Raw genomic sequence first — 21551 nt, 5'->3', positions numbered from 1 at the left:
AATTTAATTAACATGTTAAGTGTCTTGAATAATTAATTATAATTAATTATTATTGTTCTTTCACACTGACAATATAGCTATTTTCATTTGGCATTTGAAGTAAGATAGTAGCTGATTTCTCCACTGATTTCTTATTGTCTCTGGTTGTTGTAAACTTAACTTCATAGGAACTCTTTAATTTGAAATAACCGTCGACTTTGGAATTCTTGACACTGTAGACATAGTTTAGAGTTCTGTTATTTTTTTGGAAGCATGTCTGACCTGAGAATTTAGACATATGATTATCTTTATTAAATTCTATAGTCATATCGACTGGATCCTTAGTTTCAGATCCAGGGAAGCATGGAGTTGCCAAAGCACTAACCACAATGAGTAAACATAAAATTAAAATTGATTTAATCATTTTTTTTTTTATAATAAATATTAAATAAATAGAGAATTAATAAATAAGAAATAAATTAATAGAATATAAATATTTTGAATTTTAAAGAATTTTAATGAATTGAATTGAATTGAATGGAATGTAAAAGATCCAAAGTAGTGAATAAATAGAGCTAAAGGGAAATTTAATTGATCAAATATCAGATAAAATCAACCAATACCATTATAATATTATTTGTATTTTACATATATGGAAAATAGTTTGATCGTGATTACATTGAATGTCATATCCCAATTTGACAAAAATAGGTAGGAAAGGTATCTTTACTCTGCGAGTGAATGTTAATCGACCGATTGACTGATGATTGGAAAAGGGAGAGAAAAAATTATCCCCAATCTAAAGGAATTCATAACCAATATCTCTGACTCTTTGAATCATTTGATTTATTCTTATATATATTTTTTATTAACAAAAAAAATAGAGTAATAATAATCTGTAAGTACATTCCCAATTATCAGTATGTGTAAAAGTGTAAAACCAACCACAGATTTAAAATTATATTATAGTAGTGGTGGTGGTGTGATGTGTTTTTGTGGGTGTGTGCATGTTGTATTAGATTTTGAAAATGTAATTGTCTATCTGTCTGTTAAAGTGTTTAGATTTAAAATAAAGACACATGTGCACATTACCAATGCACATGTTTATTTATTTTGTTTACCAAACAAACAAACAACCAACCAACCAACCAACCAACCAACCAACCAATCGTCAAAGATAGATCATCATCATCATCATCAACATTTTCATTTTCTTTTGAATAATATTATTATTAATATTGTTATTGTTATATGAACATGTTCACAAATAATAAATATAAATAACTGTTGTTTTTAATTTTAATTGTTCCCGCTTTAATTTACTTTACTTTTTCGTTAAAAATTTAAATAATGTGTTTTTTTTTTTGAATTTTTTTTTTTTTTTTCAAAACTGGAAGTGAACCTCGAATTCGATTGAGATGTGTGATCAATAAAAGCATCATTCTTTATCTGTATTATAATCAATTTAATTTGGTGGTTGGTGAATTGATAGATAGTAGTATTGATTATCAATATATATATTCTAGAATATTTGAATTCAAACAATAATCAGAGAGAATGACAACCGAAGTTAACTTTAGTGATCTTGCAGAGAAATCCGGTCAATTGGTTAACCGATTCCAATCGACATTTCAAGGTTTCAATATAAACAGATCACTCAAAGAGATCGGTGAATACTCAAAACAACTCAATGATATCACCAGTTCAAAGTCAACTTTATATAATGATTCATATCAGTATGTATATATATATTTGATAATTATAAACAAATGACCAACCATTACTTACATTTATTAATAATACCTATATATATATATATATATATCATTAATATAGAAAAGCAATTAATAAATATAATATTGAACCAAATGTAATTGGAGAATCATTGTCTAATATTACACCATCTTCATTCATTGAGGTGGAGCAGGTTCCTACAGATATCGATCAGTTCTTAAAGGGAGAGTTTGAATCGATGATCATGAACACCATCCATGAAGTACAGAAAAAGACAACACGTGAATTCAATGAGAATTACCAGCGTGCGTCTCTCGTAGAGTGGAGCAAAGACAAGAAGCAGCTGGAGGAGACTCTTGGACAACGTTTTATCAAGGTTCACAAGCAATATCCTTTAGAACAACAGCAACAATCATTGATGCTATCGAATCGTTCCACTGCATCGCCAATGCTCCAACTTACATCTTCACAGCAACAGTACCATCAATATGGATCAGGAACAAGTAGTATGTTCATGTCGAATGCTGGTGGATTCAACAACAACAACAACAACAGCAGTGTAAATGGTCAGCTGATGATGTCTACACGTGGCAATGTAGAAGATCGTACTCGTCTATCCAACAAGATGCGTGCATATGCCGAGGTTGTCTATGAGTATCTCTTGTCAGAGAGATCAGTAGAGAGTGGTAGCAGTTATCCGCTAGTTGAGAATCTAATGAATGCACAGTTGGCAGAGGTAACAAAGTATCGTCAGGTAATAGAGGATGTCTGGATACTCATTGATAAACAAAGTTCATTGTCGTCGTCGTCGTCTTCGTCAAAGAGTGGATCATCATCATCATCATTGTCCGATGACAAGACAATGCAATTGGTAAAGAGATCGATTCAATTTCTCGAAGAACAGTTTGTTAATACCATTAAGAGTAAGCTGCCCACCATCAGCAACATATCGTCGCCACTCGAGGAAATCATCTCATATATAGTATCAAACGTACAGAAGCCACCTATCGACACACCAGAAGACAACTTCCGTAACTGTTCGGTTTGGTCTATCATTTACTACTCACTCCGTTCCGGTTACTATCAAGTAATCATTGACATTTCTCAACAACTACCAATTAGATATCGTGAATTAATTAGAAACATAACAATACATCGTAAAGATGATCTTAAATGGTAAGTAGTAGTTGTAGTAGTTCACCACTTTAATTAACCAACCAACCAACTAACTAATATTTAACAAATCTTACAACAGTCCACAAGAAATATTGAATAAAATGACACAGGAATATAGAATCATTAGAAATGAAAGTAAAGATTACTTTAAGATTGCAGTATTCAATATACTTTCGGCTGCTGATGCCACCAATGTACATTCCAATAAAATACTATTCCCATTCATTCAGGATTTAATTTGGTGGAGAGTAAGTATTAAATTAGTTACTAATAATAATAATAATACTAACTAATATCAATATATATATATTTGTTTTAGCTTTCTTTTATTAGATTACAAACATATTCATTACAAACATTACAAGTTGCAATTAATGAAACAACATCACAAATTCAATTCGATCCATTTGTTTTGTTCCAGATTCATTTGTTGACCTGTCAATTCGAGTTGGGTATTGCACATTTGTCGTTGACCAACCAGGAGGATGCTCTTCACTATGCATTGGCACTGAATCAATCCGGTTTGATTCGTAAGCCACGTCCAGAGCAAACGGTGATCGATAGCGTCGATATCTACAACCCAGCGAGTGGTGCTCTTAACCTCGTCGCCATGATCCGTCAATACATAAAGACATTCTCAACAGAGACAGACAATGTCGAAGCACTACATTACTACTTGCTCATTGAAGACGAACAAATTCAGACACTGTGCATCTCTGACTTGATAGTGACATCCACCGGAGACACAGAGTTTGCACGCTACCTTCTCAAAGTACCAGAGTTTATCAAACGTGACCAATGGCGTCGTATCATCGAGCAGACAGCTCTCACCTTTGAATTCAAAGGTAACTTCCAATCATCCATTGCCTACTGGTTGTTAATCGAAGAGTACGCACGTGTTCTCGAGCTATACAACAACAGAATGTCATCTCTTATCACAACCAATTCAACTGAGAAAGGTATAGTCTAGTTAGTTTAGTTTAATTTATTATTATTATTATTACTTTAGTGTTTATATTATAATCTTATTAATATTCATTTATTTCTATCTATAGAACAATTGTATTTGTTTGGTATGGAGTTATTCAATGATAAACAATTGCAGATAAAGATTAGTAAGTCAGAGAAACAAGCATATTTGGCATTCGAACAGTTGTTACAGTTGTGTCAGTTCTTTGATTTGTATAATAACCAAAAGTATCAGGATGCTCTCGACCTGCAAGACAAGATCGGTTTAACACCACGTACAGAGCGTGACGTTGAACCGTGTGTTGAGAACTACCGATTCCTAAGTCCACATGTCACACGTAACTTCTCATCGATCATTCAAGTCACCATTGACATTATCATGCGACTCTACGAACTAGTTGCATTACCCGGTGGTTCTTCCAGTGCATTTATGGCACCAGCTACCTCACAACTCTATGCAGGTCGTCAACAAACATTGCTCAACCTCCAAGAGAGATCTCAAGCACTCACCCTATTCGCTGGTAAGATTGATTTCCCAATGTCAGGAAACACCTTAACCAAACTTATGAACTTTATGATAAATGTCAAAAAATAATAACTTTATTCTTTTGATCAATAATAAAATAAAAACAAATGAAATAAAATTAAACTAAAATATAATATTGAATTGTTATATATATATATTATCTCTATAAATATGAATAGAGATTATATTGATTTGTATTTATTTGTACAAGATTGTTTTAGTTTAATCTAGTCAATAGTTGGTAAATTCTTTTCTTTTATACCGAAAAGATTGGCACCGAGTTTTGTAAGAGGGAACGGCTCTGGCATCGATTGGATGATTGTTGAAACAATATCGGCACGACTCTTGTATCTCTCTTCTGAAACGGTTGATGTCGGGAAGATCTTGATGAATTGTGCCATTCTTGGGTTGCAAGATTGGTTGTTGATCGATCCGTGTGGCATTGTTTGATCCCATACTACCATTGATCCTTTACGCATGGAGATACGCTTCGCAAACTTGAATAGTGGATCTTTGATTTGCCAATTCCAAGAGACCGCTGTGAATTCTGGTTTCTTGGTTTTGAAATACTCACGGAAATGATGATTGAAGCCTGGTACAACACAGTAACCACCGTCAAGCTCGTGATTATCTAGCAGATTGAGAACACCTTGGAGTTGAACACCGTCGTGACAACTCGGTTGATTGTTCTCTTGGATGAACTCTCCAAGCTTGCCGTAACGGAGTGCTGCCAGTTCGTTTCGACAAGCCGAGCCATCTCCCATCCAATTGAAAGGATTCATGTCCAGATGCACATTACTTTTGGTCGACCACTCTGGCTTTGCGATGAGTCCGCTGCCATTGGCTTGAGTCGGACGGAAGAAACAACAACGGTCGTTATTCACCATCAAGTCATTGTTACCGATGAGTTCGGCAAAGACCTGAGCTACTTTTGGATTTTGTCGATTCATTAGGAATTGACGTGTGAAAATGGGTGGACGAGACGGACTACCGTACTGCACGATCGATTCTTCAGTTGGGAAGTGATCCCATGTTGATCGATCGTTTCTTTTGAAGGCCGGTGACTTCTTCTCGATGATGTCGAATATCTCTGATACGGTGTTGTCGGCATCTGCTGGAGTCAGTACATCTCTCACTACCAGAAATCCAAAGTGTTTAAAGAATAATCTTGGATTTCTATTGATTTCATTAGATGTACTATTAAAGTCTTCCAAAGAAAATGATAAACTATATCCTTCACCATCCAATGGTATACTATAATCTTTCAGTAGATTAAAATCAAAATTATTATTATTATTGTTATTATTATTATTATTATTATTTTTAGACATTTTTGTTATTTGTTTTTTTATTATTTTGTTTTATGATATTGTTTTATTGAATATAAAAAAAATCCAAGTGATTTATTTATATATCATGATTTTATTTGATTTTGGTGGTGCAGGAATTTTCACAGAAATAATTAGGTTTAGTTTTTGCAAAGGCACAATTTCTCATTTAAAAAATTGGTTGCGAAATTTAATATATTTTTTGAACATACATATGATCTATTTTATTTATTTAAATAAATAAGTGGAGATTTAAAGGAAAAGAGTTATATGATTTGTGATTCATAAAATTTTCTTTATTTTTATTTACATATAGAATCAATATTAATAAATTATGATTGATTATTAATATATGAAAAGATAAAAAAATATTATTGTAAAACCAAGCTAATAAAATTAAAACAACGTTGTTTTAGAATTAGAAACCAAAACCACCGAGACCACCGAAACCATTACAGCAACCTCCACAACCACTACCTATGACATTAACATCACCAAAAATAACATTGGTGGTTCTTCTTCTTCTACCCCAACCAAAGCATTGCTCTTGGGAGTCTGAATCAATCGATGATTTGCCAATGGATCCAACAATGTCAGAGGAAGAGTTGTTTTCCAAACCAGAGAATGAGTTACCCAACAATGAAATTGATTCTATAGTTTATAATAATAATTATAATAATTAGTTATTAAATAATTGAATTATTTTTGAATAATATACATACTGATAAGAGTCATTTTTATTTGTTTGTTGAATTAAAATATTTGTTTTCAATTTGAATGATTTGAAACATCTTTGTGATGTGTATTTATACTCAATCTAATTATTCTATAATATATTAAAATATTAAAATTAATTATTTTTAATGGTCATAAATAGACATATAGCATTCAATAGATGTTTGACATTTTCTACTCTATTTTTCAATAATTGTAAGTTTATTAATAATTGATATATAAAGTTTCTTCTTCCTTCGAAAAACATGACCAAAATTGAAACCTTCTTTCAAATATTTAATAAAAATAAGAATTTTTTTTTTTTAGAATTAAATATTTTTTTATTTCTTTCTACCACCTCTTTCTTTCAAACCAGCAGTAATAACGGTTCCAGGTTTCAAATTGTAAAATCCAATAGTGTGTTGATCCTTCAAAATCGATAAACCTGGAGCTTTGAGTTTTTGTTTATTTGGAGCAATTCCAATCAAATCTTTAATCTTTTCTTTGAGTATCTATAAATAAATTAAAAATATTAATTAGTTAGCAATACTATTATTATTACAGATTTATCAAATTATTATAATACATACAGTAATGGTATCCCTTGGATTAAAAGTAATTGAGAATGTTTGTGCATTTCCTTCGTTGGTCGCTTCAATTGTAATTTGTACAGGTCCTGGATTGTCTCTGATGTATTCATCCTCTGGAATAAGTAGATCTTCTGTTTTCTGTTTCTTTGAAGTTGGTTCGTCTATTGCGATGGTTGATGTTGTATTTGTAATGGGTGTAGCTGCATTTGGATTCATCATGTTCATTGGTGGTGGCATCATACCAGGCATGAATGGAACTCCTGGTGGGAATGGCATCATTCCCATCATCATATAGTTCTGTGGCATCATACCAGCTGCCGCAGCAGCTTGTTGTTGCATATACATATCTTGCATTGACATTCCTTGTTGTTGTTGTTGCTGTTGTTGTTTCTGATGATGTGATTGTTGTTTCTCTTGTTGTGCTGCATACGCTGCATTCTGTGTTCTTGGAATGCTTCCAGTGTGACCATCCCATATAACCTTTTCAACCGCTGGTTCTTCAGCGGCCTTCTTTCTGGCTTGTTCTACATCGTCGTCATCACCAAAGATATCGGTACGACTGTTGGCAAACGACTGGAGATTCTTGGCGATATCGGTATCGTAATTGAGTGTGGCGCCACCAAAGTTGTTGCTACTGTTGTCTTTCTTTGCGTTGTTTCTCATCATCAGCTCTATTCTCATGTGCTCTTGCATTTCATCGAGTGGAATCTCTTGTTTACAAATGGGACATGCCTGAGTGATCTTCTTTTGTGTCGAAGCAACAGGTTTGTTTGTCTTTTGATAGTCTTTGACGATTTTCAGCTTCGATTCGGTCTTCTCAGAGGTGGCGGTGGTTGACGCGCTATCGCCATCGTCCATATCCATCTCAGTGTCCATCTCGACATCCATTTCCTCTTCGCGATCTGCATCTTCGTCGAATTGATGCTTTATCAACTGTTCGAATGTCTTTGGTGGTGGCAATGACTCGAGGTCGTCACCAGTAAAGTCGATGGTGTCAACGACCACGAAATCATGCCAATCGATAGCAGCAAACATCGCTCTCTCTTGATCGGCTTCCTCCTCTGCCTTCTTCTTTGCAATCTGTTCCTGTTTGTTCCATTCGAATCGATTGATCGATCTGTCCAATATAGTATTCTTATCAGTGAAATCCTCTGTCGCCAGCATCTCCTTGATATTCTTTGGAGGATAAATAATAGCTGCATAAGATTCCACCAATGCTCTAAACCATTCATGCCAATGGTGTGTTGGTTTCAAAAATTCAAACTGTGCATTCTTTGACTCTCTCAATGCCAAACCACTTTGAAATTGTTCACCATTCATCGCAACAAATTGTGCAGTCAACCTAATTGTATCACTATTATTATATTATTTTAAATAATCATTAATAAATAAATATGAATATCAAATAAAAACAAACTAACTAACTTCTACTTACTAATCTAATGAATTCATATCGTCTGGTACTTCAAGAATATATAGTAATGGAGTTGGTTCGGTGATGACACGTTGTGGTTGCTCTGGTTCTGCAGGTGGTGCAGGTGTTGTAACTGTTGGTGCAGGTGGTGTTGTTGTTGTTGTTGTCGGTGAAGTTGTGGTTGTCGAAGGTGCTGAAGGTGTTGCAGTTGCAGTAGTCGGTGTTGTAGATGTAGCAGTGGTATCGGTTGGTGGTGAAGATGTAGTGGGTGCAGCAGGTGTAGCAGGCTTTGCTGATTGTATCTTTTGTCGATGTGCCTCTACTTTATTCAAAAAGTATCTATTATAAATATCGCCATCATGTAAGAAATTAAACTTGGGATTATTTTTCTCTCTTGCCTTTACTTTCTCTGCAAAGTTCTCACCATGTTTAGCAACAAACTCTGCTGTTTTCTCTATAATTGCTATTAATTATGTAAAATAAAAATAATGTAATCAGTTAATAATATCACATGACAATCAATTTTAAGTATAGTTACTTGAGATTTCAGGTGGAGGTTGATTATCTGCAGCCATAGTTCTTCTATAAATATATTTAGATTACTTCTTTTTTTTTTTGTTTATAACATTAATACTAACAATTTATTCGATTATATATAGATATTGATTTGATAACTCTTCAAGATTATTACAAAATTAATTGTCGATTTTCACAAAATTAAAATTTTTTTTTGACTTCGAATTCACTAACAACAATAATGAATTTTTTTATCATTAGCATTTATATGGAGTCCATAACGGACAAAGATGCAAGTGCGGTGTTGAAAGAGTGTGATCGGGTGAATAAAAAGAAGCCAAAATAGTAGGTGTTGAAATATATTTAGGATTTAATAATAATTTTAATTTTATTAATTACAATCAATTTAAATAAAAGATTCGCCAATAAATACAGTCAATAGGTAGTAAAAGAGCACGAAAGAAAAGAGTTAATGAGGATGTCATCTATGTAACACAGATCTTTGGTTCAATATCTGCAATTGAAAGATGTGATCCATCAATCTTTGAAATGTGGCATCAGCGCCAGCTAAACCAAAAGGCATTATAGTATATTCGAATGTGTTTTGAATGCCATTTTATATTGTTCTCCTTCATTAATCCTGATCTGGTAGTTCAAACAGGAATAGATTCAACCAATTACTTTCAAAGTTTAATTTTTTTTATTCTAGAATCTATGCAAAGACCTCCAATCATGTATTTGTCTGACTCAGATCATGGTTATGTTGTTATCACACATAGACATATATATTTATAGGTCTGTCTGCTCGATTTTACGCAACCCTGTAGAATAAGAATAGAACAATGTATGTTGGTTTTGTATTTATACAAGCTTGTTAGTGCTATAGCTAAGGTGACCACTCTCAATCATGATTGTATAAATACTACCAACATACATAATATAGTTGTTCTATTCTTATTCTACATATTGTACACATGGAAATATTGGATGTATTATTATTACTATCACTCTCTGGAAAATATGCAATAAATATCAATTGGATAATAATTTATTTTATATATATTTTCATTAGATGAGATAATTTTGATAGGATCCGGATCGGGTGGAATTTACGGTTTGAGTTGCGCTGAATTCTACCCACCAGTGACGACGGTAGGTTTGATGTTGAGATACTCTCATGGTTCCTTGAATCGATGCGGTCGACTGCTTATCTACCTGATGATGATAGATATCCTTTGGTTGTTCAAAGAGGAACAACAATTGTTTCCAGTGTGTCGATCCTGTGCCAGGTGCTGTCGCCAACTCCAAGGTGTTGGAAGACATCTCGAATGGCTGTGGTGACAACTTTGTCTGATGACTATCACACTTTGATTTCTCAACGAGATTACCATCGATATCTATTACCCAGTGGTGATGATGGTTGTACTCTTGATTTTCTTGACGATCTAGACATTCGAAATATACAGAGAACCAAGATGCAAATCCATGAAAAGCACCATTTGGTAATTTAAAGTTAAAGTTTAATACAGTTCTCTTTTTTTTGTTTTATAATTATATTATATATTAGTAATTTATATTGTATTTTCAATAAAACAAACAAAACATACTGATAAACTATCAATTGTAATAGTACTTAAATCTAAATATCTAAGAATAAATGGATCGTCTAGAATATCTGTTGTCTCCAAGTAATGATCTCTAATCGTTTTATTCAAAGTTTCTTGTTGAGCAAATGGACTAAGCAATGATTACTTTAAAATTAGTATCTTTAATTAATTATTTGAAATGTTATAACATTTATACATTACATTAAAGGTGACATATCCAATCCATAAACATTATTCCAACAATTAATTTTGCTATCCATCAGTGAATCTACTCTAACTGGTGATACATATAATGCTGCTTTCGATGGGAATAATATACCATTCTATTTATATATTAATTAAATAACAAACCCTTTGTTAAAAAAAAATAATAATTGATTGTATGATAGATTGATTGATTGATTGATTGAATGAAAAATGTAAGTTATTTAAAGTTTGTATTAATCTCTACGTACAGGTTTAAGTAAATGATCTCTTGCATAGATTACGGATTCCAACATTGATTCAAAGATGAGGAATGCACCCATCCATTCACTAACGATGATGTCGACATACTCTGGGAATGCAATGTGTTCGACTTTACCCTTGTAGATACGCACTTTGTCTTGCAGGTTGTTTCTATTGACAATCAGCTCGGCATTGAACGCCATATCGGAAGCCTCGACAGCATAGACACGCTTGGCACCTGCCATCGCACAGAAACAAGATAACAGACCAGTACCACATCCCACATCCATCACCACCTTATCCTTAAACAATTGTTTACTCTTCATGATAGCCTGATAGTATGCTTCCGTACGTCTTTTATCAAATACCATTTCATTATGAATACTCTAATATAATGTGATATAAAAAACCAAAAAGATAAAAAGATTTATGTTTTATTATGATCATAACAAAACAAATAAAATAGAAATAGTCAGTTGTAACTGGTATTTTCTTTAGTATATATATACAATTTCAATTCAATTCTCGTTGTTATTTTCTTTCAATATTATTATCAATTTTACTTTTTAAAAGTCAAAGTACTTACAACTCTTGAGTAACTTGTAAAGTATTCGTGGTCTTCATAGGTATCGGATGGCTGATACGGATGATTGAAGGCATAGTAGTCTCTTTGTGTGTGATCCCATTCCGAGGTCTTCCAGTTGTATGACTCATCTTCCAATTCCTGCTCAACCTGAACACCTTTGAGATTAGACTTTCTATCTATTGAAACAGCAGCACTAGATGCAACAACAGGAGACGGTACTGGTATATGAGTATTTAAAATCTCTTCCTCCTCTTCTTCATCTCCATCATCATATTCATCTTCCTCTGTGTCTTCTCCCACTGGTTGTTGTTGTTGTTGTTGCTGTTGTTGCTGATTATCATTTGGTTGTGATGGTAGTGGTAAAGCCAATAATAGATCGTTGACATTGTAAGTTTCTTTTTGTGTCATCTCTATGATCATTTCCATCTTGATTTCATCTCTCATTTGTTTGACCAAATCTGACTTTTCCTGATTTAATTGTCTTAGAAACTCTTGATTCTCACTCATAGTTTTTTATCTTATTAGATCTTATACTAAGATTTGTGTTTGAATTAAAAATTATTTAAAAAAATATATTTTGACTTTAGAGGCAATTGCTTTGGTCAAAAAATTGCAAAATAAAAATAAAACATTGGGAGCAAAGAACTTTGTATGGAAATTTTTGTTTTTGCAGGTACCAAATCCACTCTAATTTTTTTTAAAAAATAATTTATCAGCCATCTAAAATATAACAAAAAAATCTAAATTTTGATTCCTAATTAATAGTATTAAATAAAGAGGGGATGAATAAATATCTAATACTATCAATATTTAGTAATAAAGTATTTTTTAAAAAGTAAAATTCTATCTATATTCGATGGAATGATCAAAATTGAAAAGGTAGTTACAGTTCGGAATCGAAAAGTCAGAGAATCAATTCATTGATATCCTATGGATACTTTGATCAATTGAATACATTCTTTTATAAAGTTCCAACTAATGAGGTGATTTCATTGGTGAATCATTTACAATTACTAACTCTACTGCTTGACTATTACAAGTATGATCGTTGGCCAGATCCAGTGAATCTAGGATTGCGAGTATCTTTTGATCAACTGGATATAGTGAAATACTTGGTGGAGAATCGATGATGTAAATTCTGTATAATTACGTAATTATATTGTAGAGTTTTTTACATCCCATCGTATATCTCAATACTTTTACTACACCTATTTCAACTTTATTCGAACCAAAACAATCATTGACTCTGTAATAGAAACAGTAATTTAAAGATGTTAAAATTCCTATATCATTCAACCTGATGTAACCCTGATTATGGCTGCTAATCTTTAAATCCACTAATTATAAAATGGTTAGAATCTGTAAATATATAAATAATATTTAAAATAAATTATACATTTAATTGGATATCCACAAAAATATAAATTTCTTTTTTATTTGAATATTATTATTTAATAATCATATTTTATTTTAATTTGGAAATGAAATGAATTGTTTTATACATATATATTATATTAATTATTTGATGGAATAATTTGATTTAATAGTAGTGTCTGGTGAAATATTTAGAGTTGTTATCGCTCAGATACACAGGATAGATGGTATTCGGAGAGTTTTCATCGAATTGAGTGATGTAGAATTTACGAACTTCTTCGATGATATTGATGGTTGATTTGCCCTCTGCTGATTTTCTCTTTTTGTTTTGAGCGGCAATATCAGTTGCGTTGTTGCTGTTGCTGCTGTTGTTGTTATTGCTGCTCTCAGCTGATTTCTCAAGACATTTCTCTGAATACTTTTTGTGTGAATTGAAACTTTGCTTTCTCATGACATCCATTCGACAATCGAGACTGACCAACTTGTCTATCTGGTTGTGACGCTCAATGAAAGGACCCAATTGATTGACCAAAATATCAATATACGATAGATTGACATGCTTTCCAAAGAGTATGATATAATTGTTTCCAAAGAAATAAGATTGTCTAATATATTGTGAATCTCTAATCTTGAAATCATCAGACTGAACAACTCTTATTAAACTTCTATATTGACCCCAAAGAATAGTAAGCTATTTTTTGTTATAGTTGTATTGTTTAAGAAAAAGAAAAAAAAAAAAACAAAATTATAATCATTAATATTAATATTAAATATTTTCTATAATAAATAAATAAACAACTTACTTTTGTTAATTCAGAAGAACCTTCAATATCTATTTGTCTATAAACATCAGATCTTGTTTTCTTTGATAATTTCAACTTTTTCACTTTCTTATCGGTGTCGTTTGAAATTTCAGTTTCGAGATCGGTCTTTGACTTTGAGGCGCTTGAGACAGGTCGCTTTCCATGCTTCAGTTGGAGGAATTTGTAGAGTAGATACTCATGGTTGCTTATAACGTTGATTACATCGCTAAAGTTGAATGCCATTCGATCGATAATGTCCAAGAGAGGCTCACCTTCTCGGTGCACTGGAACATGGATGCCAAAGTTATCGATTGCCTCCAAAAACAATGTGGTACCTTGAGTGTTTTTGGTTCGATTCGGGTGTGTCACTGGCAATTTCTTTCTCTGAGACTCGAGTTCGTGCTCGATCTCTTGATGCTGCTTCTTGAGCTTGGTCAATTGCTTTGCCAGCTCGGCAACTGACTTGTCAGAGTAGTGTTGTTCGAGATCCGACTGCATCGCTGCCAGTATCTCTGAGTCTTTTTCGTATGACTTGGCCAGTCTCTTGTTGATCTTGAGTTGCTCTATCTTCTCGGCGGCCTCTGAAATACTCTTTTTCAGCTCTGCGTTCTTCTCTGACACTCTGAGATGCTCACGATTAACATTGACCAACTCGCGCTTGGTGTAATTGTAATCATAGAGAAGCTCATCGTATCGTCTGAACTCCTTTGGTTCAAACATAATGGCGGTGTTTCTGAGCATTTGGAATGTGGTGTTCATAATCACATGAATGGAACATGGTGATTTCGATAATTTAATATTGCTCTTTGTGAGAGAGATAGTCTCGGCTTCGACTGGGTTAGTGCTAGGACGTCCTGGGTGGCTACGTGGTTCAGGAGTAGATGGTTCATCGTGTGTCTTTGAAGATTTGGTAGGAGTATCCTCAGCTTTGCTTGGAGAAAGTGCATTGAATTTCGCTGATGATTCTTTTGATGAAGCATGTGAATTGGTATCTTCTTGTTTTTTTTGTTGTTTAACTGGTTGTTGTTGTTTTTGATTTCTCTTTGATATTTGTTGTTGTCTTTGTTGTCGTCTGAGTTGTTCTTGTTCTTCTTGTTGTTGTAATCGTTGTTGTTGTTGTTGGTGCTTCAACTCGAGTACACTTCTTCTCGATTTCAAAACTGGAACGACCTCACCGGTGCTGTCGTGATCATCGTCATGATCGTGGTAATCGTCGAGCTCAGAGTCAGTTTCATAGGATTCTGCAGAATCACTATCACTGACATCGCTGCTATCACTACTACCACCGCTATCGACCAAATAATTTGTTTTATCTAACAAATTATGCCAATCTTGGTCATTGACACCAAATTTAAGTTTAATTTCATTCAAGACAACCGGAATGGACCTCTGAAAAAATTGATGTTTGATCATATTGAGCGATTCAACAATGTCATTGAAAGAAATTTCATGACTATGTCTTGATAATTTGGCCAACTCTGAAAGAAATAGAACAATCTTGTCATCTTTGTCTACCAATGGAGTTATTTGTTGTTGCTCATGTTGTCTATGTGTGTTGTATTTATATTGTTGTTGATGATGTTGATGATGTTGTTGTTGTTGTAATAATGGTTTACTACCAATATTGAAATTATTGATATTATGATTGTCATAGTTATTATTTTCACGTTCGATGTCATGAAAATCGATGTATTGCTCGAGATTGACCAGAGGTGCATTGAAAATATTATGATTGTCAATATTTTCAGGATTTGGTGGTCGTAGTTCCATCTGAAGTTTGCGACGCTTCTCAAAGTGCTCTTGAATGTCGGGCTGGTCGAGTTCTGGCAATTCGGGTGGAATGGAATCGTCGTTGCCGAACGTGGCGAATGGAAAATGCTTTTCTTTTTTCGCATGCTTCAGAGGGCATCGCTCTGAACATGGATGAAAATCATTGATCTCGTGGGCGATTCTCATGGATCTGACGGCGAACGCTCGGTGATTATAAAGATTTCGGCTGCATATCTCGTGGCCACATATCAAGGCAGGGTTGTCCTCAGGTTGGCTATACATTTTTCGGCGGTATTCCGTTGACTTGTCGATGTTGGTTGTTTGTCAGACAAATAAAATAATATAATAATAATGAAATTATATATATATTTGATTTGAAAAATTTCAAATGAAACTAATGAACTGTTTTTTTTTTTTTTTTTTTTTTTCAAACAAACACCAAGAAAATATTAATATTGAAATTTTATATGTTATTTAATTAAATACTTTAAAGAATATCAACTAACCTAATCTTTTAAATATTCAGAACTTTGTTTAAACTTTTGAAATTCAAAAAGAAGATCTTTATTTGCTTAAAATTCAATAATATTTTGATTCTTCTATTTTTTTAAATGATCATAAAATTTATAAACTATATTATGATGACTATCTTTTGATTTAACAATACAATATACAACATAAGTTTAATTGAGAATTGAAATGTAATCAATGATTATCTATTATTTTATTTATAATTTCATTGATTTAGTTGTTTGTTAATTTAACTTTAATTCTAGAATTGAATTGTTTATAAATTTTATTGATGTGATATATAAAGTAAAGTTAAAAAAAAAAATGATAATAATTTTTATCTTTTAACAGAATAAGTGTGTTGATTTCTCAGACTCTAACATTTTAGTTGATCTGATTGTACCAACTATTCTTTCGAGTGCCAGACGGTCACGGTTGGTGTAGAGTGCCATGACGGTTCCGTCTTGCTGTGTGATCATGTTTAGTACCTCCGAGTAGTAGGCAGCGATTTGTGGTAGACCGAAAAATACGACATGCTTGATACCCTGGATTTTGTATCGATTGAAAAAGTGGAATCTCTCGGTGAACAACATGTAGGTACGTTCACCTCTACGGAAGTAGTGACGCGCTCTGGTAATGGCACCTGGCTGTGCGTACTCGTCACACTTGACAAACGACTTGGCTTCCTTGTTGAAATAATTACGAATTCTGGTAAACTCAAAGTAGCTTGGTATGTAGATCAAAATTTGTCGAGATTCCGTCGAGTGGTGAGTCAACTTTGGCAGTACAGTGTCAATAAAGAACTGGAATCGAGCGGTTGAATCGTCATCCTTGTGCTCATCCGCTGAGATATAGACTTTATGGAAAGTCTGGACGAGAGAAGGATTGATAATATTGGAAATCTCACCATCTTTTATTCTCTTTACTCTAATCTTTCCGTTTATATCTATAGATATAAAAAAAAAATTAAGAAAAAAAAAAAAAAAGTTTAGTTTTAGTTTTTTTTTTAATTTGTTATTAGATAAATAATTAAATAAAGAATTTTAATAGATTTCAAACCTATACATACTATAACATTGTCTATTGTAAATAGAATTAATTTCAGGTGTAAGTAATGAACCGAAAATCAATGTTTGTCTTAGGTGTTTGCTCCAACCCTCGAGATAGGACATTCTAACTCTTGAAAAGTCAGTGTTGTGTTGTGCTCTTGGAATGAGATTAAGATTTTCGAAAATGATATTGATATGATCCCAATTCTGTTGAAGAATAGTATCGACTTGATCGATAATAAGTACTTCAATAGATGATAAGAAATCATAATCTCTTTGTGCATCACTTTTTTTTTAATAAATAAAAAACATTCATTTTAATAAAATTTCTTTGACAACAGATCAAACAAACTATTATTATTATTATCAATTGAATACATACCCTTTAGTTCCGACAACCAATCTTAGTCCGAGTGGCGAAGCAATAATTATATCGGAAAAGAAGAATGGTGTAAATAATTTAATTCCATTTCTATTGAAACCGATTCCAATTCTAAAACAATCATCGATGTTATCTCTGAAAATATGTTGGAAATCCTCTATTATAATTAATTTGAAAAGGTTTGTTTTTTAGTAAACTACTACTAAATTTGTAATATATATTAAATATAAATATTATTTACCTGGTTTCTCTGGATTTAAAGTCTTTCCCTCTGGTGCAGAGTATTCATTGACCAATTTCGTTTTCTTTTCGGTCTGAGTCTTTGGTTCGTGTGGTACCAATTTCAGCATCAACTTGATGATATCGAGAGCGGTGTTTCTAAAAGGCACAACAATCAATACCTTTGGTTTTGTGAAACCTTGATGTCTTAAATCAGGTCTATTAATTGAAATTTATATGTTTAGTTATTAGCTATTATTTAACAGTTTTGTTTCTTAAAAAACTATCATCATTTTAAATTGTTTGTTTTTTTGTTTTGTTTTGTTTTCACACACTTACACAATTTCATTTTTCTTTTCAAATTCTTTTGTAATGACATTATCCTTCAGGAGTTGATCTCTTGTCTTTAGAACATGATTGACTGCATGTAATGTATAAAGTTGATAGATACTCTTGTGATTCTTATGATTCTCTTCTGAAAACAATAAATCTCTATATTCATTCATAATAGGGAATAAACTTTGTTGAATAGGTGTAAAATATAAATCTATAATAATAATAATAAAATTACAGATACTGTTAACTAAACTGTTATATATGTATCGATATCTAAGCAATATTATAATATATATATACCATTTTCCTTATTCTTCTTTGTAGTTGACCATGGTTTTAATAATCTACTCTTAATCTATAAATTTTAAAATAATAGTGTTAATATTGTATTGTATTGTATTATTGTATTTGAATGTGATAATAATGATGTAATTACATTATATTCAGAGAAATTATTCTTTTTTGATGGAATAAATGATTGTTTAGCTTCCATTACAGATTTGGCAACTGGTTGATTGTTTAGTGGCGCTGGACATCCCGATGATGTTATGATTCCAAATGATTCGACATCTACTGATTGTGAGCTGAATGAATGTGACTCTGTTTGTAGATCTTCCAACTGATTCTCTGTCTCTATCTCTCTATTGAAATGATTGAAACAAATATCATTCGATTGTTTCTTATTGTCTTTCAATATCTCTTTTACTTCCTTTTCATCGACAATCTCTTCTTCCTCTTCCTCTGCTTCCTTTTTATTATCACCATAAACATCTGCAAACTCTGATTCTTCCTCTTCTTCCTCTTCTCCTTCTTCTACTTCTTCTTGCTCCTCTTCTTCTAACTCCTCTTGATCAACATCATCATCATCATCTTGTTCATCTCCGTCCACTTCTACCTCTTCTTCCTCCTCTGGATCGAATTCAATATCTATTTCGTCATTATTAACTTCTTCTTCATCTTCCTCTTCCTCTTCTTCATTAACTTCTTCTTTCTTTTGCTGCTGATTTCTTTGTTCCAATTTCTGCTTTTTCTTTGATGCATTATTACTTAAAAGAGTATCTTGTGTTCTCTTTTTAATAGAATCAGCACCACCGAATGAATTTAAAAGTTTGTCATATGAAGAAGCACCAAGTTCAAAGATATCAGTGAAGTTCTCTCTGTCCTCTACTTGATCGTTGGTGTGCTCTCTGAGTTGATCGATAATCTCTTGTCTCTCTCTTTCCTGCTCGTCTTGTTCCTTTCTCTGATGTGCCTCATGATATCGATTCGAAAGATCCAATAGCTTGTTGTGTTTCTCTTCGTTCTTTTTCTTTGGGTCCAATGCTTTGAACGTATCGATATTGTCACTATAGTAGAGTCTATGTGTCGAGTACTTCTTACTCAACTTTTTCGAGTACTTTGACTGATGTTTAAAATTCTTCTTCATCTCTTATTTTTATTTTACTATCTATCACTCTAAACTAATAATAAATCAATATAAATAAAAATCTGATTTTGAAATAATAAAATTTAATTAAAACTTTCGTTCGTTTTTTTTATTTTTTATTTTTTTTAAAAATACATTTTTATTTGTAAATCTAAAAAGTTTTTAAAGTTAGATTATATAACTATTTTTAATTGTTAATTTACTCATAGAAAGATGAATCATTTTCACTAGACATTTCAAAATGAATTTTGTTTTATTTAATTTTATTAAAGAAGTACCATGGAATAGAACAATATCAAGACACAACTTCTATGAAAATGTTTTAAATGCTTGAAGCCAGATATATTTTAAAACAAATCTAATTTTAAATAAAATAATAAAGTATTTTGTAGTTTGAGAAATGTTTTATTTGGTTTAAAGGTTCATCTATATTTGTTCCAAAAGATTATACTTTTTGTCTTTCTTTGGAATCATTTTTAATTGTGATTGGAATATTTATTTAACTAAAAGAAAAAATTGGTTTAATGATACATAACCATTCTCAATATGCCTAAAGAAAAAAGGTTGTAAAAGAAACACGAATCAATAAGTACGTAGTAACACTCATAATAAAAGTTTTTATAAAAATTAAAAATAAATAATATTAATTTATAAATAGTGCTCCAAGAGATCTTTTTTTAACTTTCTTGATTATTTTTGAATTGTATACCTCTTTTTAGATTCGGTGATTCATGAATTTTTTAATCCCCAATGTTCACCTTTACAACAACAATTTCTACCACAATAATACCACTTTTTTCACCAAAACACACCCCATATAAAAAATTTCCATCGTAATGAGTTTTTTTATGACGACGTAGACAAAAAAACGACACAATAACAACTTTGTATGTTTTGCAAGGTTTGCAAACCAGCTTAATTAAATTGACATTCACAAATATATTTTTACCTTTTTTATTGCTATTATATAAACTCAACATTCCAATTCATTAATAAAACAAACAATCAAACAATTATTAATATTTATACAAAAAATATTAAAAATAAAGCAACAACAACAAGTCAACAATTCATTAATTTTTAAACTTATCACTGTAACATCAATCAATTTTTAAAGTAATAAATTTCATTATTGTAAGTATAGCCAGCCAACATTAAAATAATAATAATAATTCAAATCATAAAGATAGGAATTTTTGTGATTTTCCTTTATTATATTAATTATAATTGAAGATCTGAAATAGTACTACTTTGTGATATCACACACACTGTTAATCTAAAAATATAAAATCAAATAATAAAATATGAATCTTTAACAACACCAAGCTTACTTTGGTGGTCAACAAAGCATAATGCATTACCCATTATTCTCCATTCCAACAGCCACAACCTTTTTTAATTTTATTTTTTTTTTTTTCTTTTGAATTGTTTTTTTATTTTTTTATTTTTTTCAAATAAACGTCGTGATGTTGAATCATTTCAAAAAGAACTTCAAAAGTGTGACTCTTATGAGTAACAACAGAAACTCTCGACACAACCCTCTCTCATCACACCAATTGCACATGAGGTAAAAAAAAAAAAAAATCCATTGAAAGAAAAAAAATTTCAAAAAAAAAAAAAATCAATAGAATCATTTTTTTTCACAATCCCCACACTCCAAACATACACTATTATTTTTCTGTTTTTTCTTCATTTATTTACATTATTATTAATTGTATGTAGTAGCTTTTTTCTTTTGTTTTTATATCAAATATCTTTATATTATAATTTTTCATACACAACATACAGATATATATATATAATTTTTTAAAATTGTTTTTTTCATATATTTATATAACACTTTACAACTTACTTATTTAATTAATCACCAAGGACATTATTTTTTTTATTTGTACTATTATTATCATCAAGGTGTGTTTTTTTTTGTTTCATTATTATTGACTATCAAAAGATATAGTAGAAAGAGATAGTGATTGTGTATCCAAATTTTATTTGTAAATCAATAAAATCATGACTGCTATAAACAAACAAAAAAAAAAAACAATCATAATTTAACATTGATTAAAATACTACGTGGTAACAAAAATGTGTAGTTA

At 31.7% G+C, this 21551-nt stretch overlaps 8 protein-coding genes across 8 annotated transcripts; 1 reads left to right on the top strand and 7 right to left on the bottom strand.

The window, feature by feature from the left end:
- Positions 1 to 49: 49 nt before the first annotated feature.
- Positions 50 to 403, bottom strand: PPL_03068 (uncharacterized protein; the record flags this gene model as incomplete). The annotated part of the gene is made up of 1 exon (XM_020574040.1): positions 50 to 403. One exon carries the CDS (start codon positions 401 to 403, stop codon positions 50 to 52), a length of 354 nt encoding a protein of 117 aa, XP_020436112.1.
- A 1133-nt stretch (positions 404 to 1536) lies between these two features.
- On the top strand, positions 1537 to 4453 carry nup93 (nucleoporin 93; the record flags this gene model as incomplete). The annotated part of the gene is made up of 6 exons (XM_020574039.1): positions 1537 to 1715; positions 1816 to 2636; positions 2697 to 2889; positions 2969 to 3137; positions 3209 to 3848; positions 3945 to 4453. The coding sequence occupies 6 exons, from the start codon at positions 1537 to 1539 to the stop codon at positions 4451 to 4453; spliced, it is 2511 nt and encodes an 836-aa protein (XP_020436111.1).
- Positions 4454 to 4611: 158 nt separating this feature from the next.
- PPL_03066 (WD repeat protein) lies at positions 4612 to 5715 on the bottom strand (the record flags this gene model as incomplete). The annotated part of the gene is made up of 1 exon (XM_020574038.1): positions 4612 to 5715. The coding sequence occupies one exon, from the start codon at positions 5713 to 5715 to the stop codon at positions 4612 to 4614; it is 1104 nt and encodes a 367-aa protein (XP_020436110.1).
- Positions 5716 to 6130: 415 nt separating this feature from the next.
- Positions 6131 to 6447, bottom strand: PPL_03065 (uncharacterized protein; the record flags this gene model as incomplete). Its single annotated transcript, XM_020574037.1, has 2 exons — positions 6131 to 6363; positions 6435 to 6447. 2 exons carry the CDS (start codon positions 6445 to 6447, stop codon positions 6131 to 6133), a joined length of 246 nt encoding a protein of 81 aa, XP_020436109.1.
- A 320-nt stretch (positions 6448 to 6767) lies between these two features.
- Positions 6768 to 9005, bottom strand: sf3a1 (ubiquitin domain-containing protein; the record flags this gene model as incomplete). The annotated part of the gene is made up of 4 exons (XM_020574036.1): positions 6768 to 6938; positions 7017 to 8370; positions 8452 to 8893; positions 8969 to 9005. The coding sequence occupies 4 exons, from the start codon at positions 9003 to 9005 to the stop codon at positions 6768 to 6770; spliced, it is 2004 nt and encodes a 667-aa protein (XP_020436108.1).
- A 1009-nt stretch (positions 9006 to 10014) lies between these two features.
- Positions 10015 to 12093, bottom strand: prmt2 (protein arginine methyltransferase; the record flags this gene model as incomplete). Its single annotated transcript, XM_020574035.1, has 5 exons — positions 10015 to 10479; positions 10554 to 10683; positions 10755 to 10876; positions 11009 to 11386; positions 11587 to 12093. 5 exons carry the CDS (start codon positions 12091 to 12093, stop codon positions 10015 to 10017), a joined length of 1602 nt encoding a protein of 533 aa, XP_020436107.1.
- Positions 12094 to 12561: 468 nt separating this feature from the next.
- Positions 12562 to 15815, bottom strand: PPL_03062 (uncharacterized protein; the record flags this gene model as incomplete). The annotated part of the gene is made up of 5 exons (XM_020574034.1): positions 12562 to 12616; positions 12737 to 12832; positions 13176 to 13651; positions 13764 to 13989; positions 14227 to 15815. 5 exons carry the CDS (start codon positions 15813 to 15815, stop codon positions 12562 to 12564), a joined length of 2442 nt encoding a protein of 813 aa, XP_020436106.1.
- Positions 15816 to 16387: 572 nt separating this feature from the next.
- On the bottom strand, positions 16388 to 20820 carry PPL_03061 (UTP25 family protein; the record flags this gene model as incomplete). The annotated part of the gene is made up of 8 exons (XM_020574033.1): positions 16388 to 16989; positions 17113 to 17378; positions 17475 to 17631; positions 17716 to 17912; positions 18033 to 18240; positions 18330 to 18384; positions 18466 to 19457; positions 20787 to 20820. 8 exons carry the CDS (start codon positions 20818 to 20820, stop codon positions 16388 to 16390), a joined length of 2511 nt encoding a protein of 836 aa, XP_020436105.1.
- Between the last annotated feature and the right edge of the window lie 731 nt (positions 20821 to 21551).

The sequence above is a fragment of the Heterostelium album genome (assembly GCF_000004825.1).
Source record: "Heterostelium album PN500 unplaced genomic scaffold PPL_scaffold3, whole genome shotgun sequence".
NCBI lineage: Eukaryota > Evosea > Eumycetozoa > Acytosteliales > Acytosteliaceae > Heterostelium > Heterostelium album.
The sequence above is the reverse complement of the archived record's forward strand: the minus strand, read 5'-3'. Positions and strand labels throughout refer to the sequence as shown.